A 5,425-nucleotide genomic window follows, 5' to 3' on the forward strand; every position below is an offset into this window, starting at 1 on the left:
TGGGCCTGCGGGGCCGCGGTTTGAGCCCGCAAGGCGGCGTGTGGGCCGGGATGGGGGAGGGGCGGCTGTGCCCGTTTGCGATTGGGGCGACTTGGGGGGGAGGGGCTCCCGTAGGGGATAACGGGGATGGCGTTGGGGGTGCGCGGGGGCTGCGGGTCTTTGTCACGGACTCAGCGCTGCTTGCAGGGAGAGCCAAGTGGAGCTGCGGGAGCACATCGACAGCCTGGCGACAGGTGAGGGGTGGGGGTCAGCTCCGTGCTGGGGGGGATCGTCCAGCTCCCATTGGGGCTGCAGAGCCCCGTTCCCACTCCCTGCCGTCCCCCAGAGCTGTGCCGAATCAATGAGGACCAGAAAGTGGCTCTGGACCTCGATCCCTATGTGAAGAAGCTGCTGAACGCCCGGCGCAGGGTGGTGCTGGTGAACAACATCCTGCAAAACGCCCAGGTCAGATTTTTGGGGGCTCCGTTGTGTGTTTGGATTGAAGGAGGGAGGAATTGTCATCACTTTGTGCTCACAGCTGTTGTTCTCCCAATCCAGGAGAGGCTGCGGCGGCTGAACCACAGCGTGGCCAAGGAGACGATGCGCAGGAGGGCGATGCTGGAGGCAGCAGGCGGATACCCCCAGGGTCTGCCCAGCAAGTGAGCCCCACTGCAGCACCCAGCAGGACCCACAGCCGCCCCTGGGAGCTGGGATGGAGCAGGAGAAGCTCCGAGCGGGGAGGTGCCTTGCAGAGCTGGGAGCCCCGTGTTGGCAGCACAGGAGGGAGCCCCACGCTGCAGCGTGCGGTGCTTCAGCTGCAGCGTAAGGAACTGGGGGACTCTTTTGTGTTTTTAGGGTTGTAGGCATTGTAATAAAAGGGACTGCGTGTTGCTTACGGAATGGTGAGGCAGTGTGTGTCACAGACACGGCCTTACAGGGTGTGCCTCAGTGGAAGCAGAGCCAGGCAGCGGCTGCCAGCACAAACAGAGGGGGAATTAATCACCCCCAGGTAGAGCTTTTCAAGATTAAGACTCCTTTCCAAGTACCAGAGCTTTAACCCCTTTGTGTAGCGTGCATCTTCTCCCCAAAACAGACAGAACTCGCTCAAAAGGGAGAATACTTTAATGTCAACCTATAAAAACAAATACAAGGGACAAATGGCATCGGGTGGGTGTGTTTGCTGGGGATGATTTCGTTCGTTCCTCTGCTCAGTTCTTCCAGTGCTTCCTCCAGCAGCAGCCGGTGGTGCTGAGCTGTGCTGCAGGGGCAGAGCAGAGGCTGTGGGAGGCAGAGCTCTGCCCAGCCCCTCCCTGCTCCCTCCTCTCGGGTGCTGCTGGACACCCCACCACGCAGGCTTTACCTGGGCGAATCACTCCTGGGTCTCCATGCTTTCCTCCTCCTCGCCTGCAGCGGGTTCTTCCTGGTTTTCCTCCTCCTCTTCTCCTTCTTTCTTCTCTGGAGGTTTCTCGTAAGCTTTCTCTGAAGGTGTCACTATCACTCCATCCCACGTGGACATCTCAGAAGCCAGATCTGCAGGAAGGGACGCTGAGCGCGCAGCTCACAGCCCCAAAACTACGGGGCAGCACAACACAACCAAGCTCCATTCCCAGGAAGTGACAGCAGGGGGAAACACAGCCACCAACGCATCCCTGCAGCTGAGCAGCTGCCACCAGCTGGAGGCCACCCCTGCGAGCAACCAGCTGCTTCCCAGCAGAGCCCACGGGGCTGCCAGCACAGCTGCTGCTCTGCCTCCTAACAGCACGGAGGAACCACTCCCACCCCAGAGTCTGCTTACAGCTGGCATCGCCCTCCTGGCCCAGGATCTTCCTGTAGCCTCCGTGAGAGAGGATCCGGACCAGCGTCTGCGCTGTGTAACACACCATGTCCTGCAGCACGGGGATGGAGTCACAGCGGGGATGGATCTGAGTCCCTTCTCCCCTCTGCAGAGGAGGTGGCTCACCTGCTGCTCCAAAGTCATGACCGTGTGGACCCTGAAGTTGCCACTCTCACAGGGATCGGTGATACCAACGGATCCTGGAAGGAAGAGCCCAGCAGCCAGAATCTGAAGGCAGCGCCTGCAGGATGAGACCTTTCATGTTAGGAACGAAACCATTCCCAGCACAGCGACACCAGCAGCCAGTCTGCACAACAGGAGGCACTCAGGCACAAAGCAGCTTCTGATGCGCTGGGGAAGAAGTCAAGCACTGAGCACAGCCTAGGAGCTGCTCGGCCTCAGGTCTGCGAAGCTCTGAGGCAGCAGTGCTTTTATTTGGTGTGTTTAAAACTGAGGGGGGATGAGGGTTCACACCAGAGAATCAAATAGACACAGACCTGTAGGCGATGTTGAGAGCCAGGGGCTGCCTGGTGGGGTTGTTCATCACAGCGTAGTGACCCTGAGGAGATGGACAGAGGACATCAAGATAAGAGCGAAGCACAGGCATCCCAAATCCCGCTGTGGGGGTTACAAGGAGCTGTGCAGGCACTCGGGGAAACAACTCGAGCTGCAGCACATCTGGCACAACATCAGCATTCATCCTCACCAGCAAATCCAGAATCCAGGGGGTGAGGGGCTCAAAGCCAGGGAACCGAATCCTCAGATCCTTCAGCAGCCGGATTAAGACCTTCACCCTGGAGGAGGTGATGGGAGGAGAGTCCATCACACATCCTGCTCGTTCCTGCAGCCGAACAGGAGCTCGCTCTCCCCCCCCCATCCTCCATAAAGATGATTTTGTGGTCTGCGAACCACAGCTCTTCCTTGAGACAAAACTCACGTGGACTGAGAAGCGTTTTCTTCAAACCACCGAGCGTGTCTGATGGCAGCCAGGGCGCTCTGCAGCACTTTGATGTCCACTGAAAGAAGCAGCAGAAAGGCCCGTTTTATAAGCAGAGCAGATGCAGGCCGGGCAGGCAGACGTGGGGCAGAGCCAGCAGAGCCCTCACAGTGCAGCTCAGGGTCCAACTTGCGGAGGTTGGGCGGCACTGTGGTGATGAGGATCTTCACCGTCGCGTCAGCTGAGCTGATCTCAAAGCCAGTCTCGTTGGTCAGCATGGTAAGGACTGGAGAGAGAACAAAGTTCCTTATAGAGAGGCTGGCAAACATTGCCAGTGCCCAGGAATGTCCTCAGCTCTGTGCCTGGGCTCTGTGGCACACCAGGAGCTGCGTACCTTCGCTGGGGTCCTGCGCTCTCAGGCTTTCCACTACTTTGTTTCCCAGGGCTGCCACAGCTTCCACTGGGGAGCAGCAGAAGTCAGAAGAGGACCAAGGGCTGCTCTCTCCCACACCAGCCCAGGAGCTGACGCTACTCACAGGTGGGTAAGATTTTCAGGATGACAACCAGATCGGCCACGTTGTGCCCCGTCGTCATGGTGCCCTTCTTGTAGGAGCCGACCTGGCGAACCTCCTCGATTTGCTGACGGAAAGAATAAAGAAAGGATGAGCAAAAGGAAGTTGGGAGTGGCTGAAAGCAGGGCCGTGCGCTGTGGGTGAGGGTCGGCAAGGAGGATCAGCATCCCCTCAAATGTCTCCTCACAGAACACGCTGTCAGATGAACCGCTTTGACTCACCACTTCAAAAGTCCCCGGCGCTACGATGAGATTATCGATCACGTTGTTGATTTTGGTCACCAGAGAAAGAATAGAAGCCTAGAAAGGAATCACAGGCGGGGAGAGGCATCGCTCAGTCATCCCGCAGCCTGCAGCAGCATCCAGCTTAGAAAGCTGAGCAGAACCCCCTGCACACAACCTGTTCTGCAGCAGTCGGTGCCAAATCCTGATTCCTTTTCAGCAAGGCTTCGCTGAATGCGCTCTCATCAGCTGCAGGCTTCACCCGAGGGAAAGCCATCTCACACTGCAACGGGATCAGATGTCAGAACTGACACAACACACGGATTCTGGCTTTGTTTCTGATGCCCAGCATTCGTTTCTTTTGCAATCCCCAACCGTGCCGCTCAGTTTGTTGCTTCTGTTTTTACGTGACGCTCAAGGAGCACCGAGAGCTGCCTGTGTCCCGCAGAAAGAGCGCAGGGGAACCACTGCAATTCCCCTGGGCTGGTTCTGTGCCAGAGGATTAAACAGCCCCACGCAGAGAAAATCTGACCCCCAGCAATGGGAGTTTGTTAACCGCCAAACAAAACAACACGGCTTTGTTTGCTTTGGACGCTGGGGAGCGTTTCGGTCGCTATGACAGCAATTCACAGCCCCGGGGCTGAGAAACCGAGAGTGGGCAAACTCGTTCTGCCTGCGAGGCACGGGGAGGAGAAACCGATTTCCTCCTGGAAGGAGCGGGAATCGCCCCCAGCCCGATCGGGGAGGTCCGACGCGGCGCTGACCGCATCCCGGCCCACACGCACCGCCTCCGGGGTGCGGCTCCGCGTCCGCTTCGGTTCTGAGCCCTTCTCAGGGCTTTCCGGCCGCACTGCCGGAGCTCCCGCCCGACAACGAGGGAAACCCAGCCTGCGAACAGCTCGGTTGGACGCGGTTTACTCACGACATAGAAATCAAAGGGGATGTGCGGCACAAAGGGCCGGAACCTAAAGGGGAGAGAAAAAAGCGCTTCATTCCCCGCCGTGCCGAGCGGGAACGGCCCAAAGGGAGCGGGAACGGGAACGGGAGCGGGAACGGGAGCGGCCCTCACACCTCACAGCCCCCCGGCCCTGCTGCCCCCCCCCACCCCTAGGCCTGCTCTGGGACCCCCGGAGCAGAAGCGGGACTCGCCCACTGCCAGGGCCTCCCCTGGAACCAAAGCGTCCGCCACGGCCTCTGCCTCGGTCGCCCCTGCGGAAGAGAAAGGAAGGAGAACGTTAAGCGAGCGGCGGAGCGACGCCGAACCCCGCTGCCCCCCGAAGCTCCGCACCTCATCGCTGCGCCGCGACGAACAATGACCGCCGCTCAGACACCGCCGGGCTGCGCTCCCGCACCCCGCAACAAACCGCGCGCCCATTGGCTGCCGGCCCCCGCGAAGCTGACCAATGGTGAGAGTCCGCTGAAAACCATTGGTTTGGCTAGCCGTCAATCTACGGCGGCGGATTTTAAGCGGCTAATCATTAATAGCTGCGGGAAGGGAGGGAGGGACGAGTGGGTGCGCAGTTGTGCGCATGCGTCGGGATAACGGCGACCTCTGGAGGGAGTGCAATGCTTGTGAATGAGGCTGAGAGGAGCGCGGTGCACATGCGCAGCTGAGAGGCGGCCGTGAAAGCAGTTTCATATACAGCGGTGGGGAGGTGTTAACAAGCAGCAGAGTGGCGCAGCGGAAGCGTGCTGGGCCCATAACCCAGAGGTCGATGGATCGAAACCATCCTCTGCTAGCGGGAATCTTTTCGTTCTCGCCTTGTCTGTTTTCTTTTTTTATTAGCGCTTTAATTAAGTAATTTAATTACAGTCGTCGCATCCATCGCAGCGCAGTGCCGCTCCGCGGGTGGCTCCGACCCCATCGCGGGGCGAACCGGCG

At 59.1% G+C, this 5,425-nt stretch overlaps 3 protein-coding genes and 1 non-coding gene across 4 annotated transcripts in view; 3 read left to right on the top strand and 1 right to left on the bottom strand.

Moving 5' to 3' along the window:
• The window catches only part of SNAPIN (SNAP associated protein), a 14,155-nt gene extending 13,276 nt beyond the window's left edge, over positions 1-879 (top strand). The window contains exons 2-4 of the mRNA XM_003213822.3: positions 124-233; positions 326-444; positions 538-879. Coding sequence (XP_003213870.3) covers positions 124-233; positions 326-444; positions 538-642 — 334 coding nt within the window. The 3' untranslated portion in view covers positions 643-879. The remainder of the gene's footprint in view (positions 1-123; positions 234-325; positions 445-537) is intronic.
• A 204-nt stretch (positions 880-1,083) lies between these two features.
• Positions 1,084-4,911, bottom strand: ILF2 (interleukin enhancer binding factor 2). The gene is made up of 15 exons (XM_031557522.1): positions 4,832-4,911; positions 4,693-4,752; positions 4,466-4,508; positions 3,722-3,826; positions 3,544-3,621; positions 3,287-3,389; positions 3,145-3,210; positions 2,920-3,036; positions 2,751-2,829; positions 2,520-2,607; positions 2,311-2,372; positions 1,940-2,054; positions 1,775-1,865; positions 1,340-1,509; positions 1,084-1,237 (listed from the first exon to the last, which is right to left on the bottom strand). The coding sequence occupies exons 1-14, from the start codon at positions 4,834-4,836 to the stop codon at positions 1,349-1,351; spliced, it is 1,173 nt and encodes a 390-aa protein (XP_031413382.1). The 5' UTR covers positions 4,837-4,911; the 3' UTR covers positions 1,084-1,237; positions 1,340-1,348.
• Positions 4,856-5,425, top strand: part of LOC100550272 (P protein) — an 85,461-nt gene continuing 84,891 nt past the window's right edge. Inside the window, exon 1 of the mRNA XM_031557309.1 lies at positions 4,856-5,066. Coding sequence (XP_031413169.1) covers positions 4,856-5,066 — 211 coding nt within the window. The remainder of the gene's footprint in view (positions 5,067-5,425) is intronic.
• TRNAM-CAU lies at positions 5,211-5,282 on the top strand. Its single transcript has one exon. It is a non-coding gene; the product is annotated as a tRNA-Met (tRNA).

The sequence above is a fragment of the Meleagris gallopavo genome, chromosome 1, assembly GCF_000146605.3.
Source record: "Meleagris gallopavo isolate NT-WF06-2002-E0010 breed Aviagen turkey brand Nicholas breeding stock chromosome 1, Turkey_5.1, whole genome shotgun sequence".
NCBI lineage: Eukaryota > Metazoa > Chordata > Aves > Galliformes > Phasianidae > Meleagris > Meleagris gallopavo.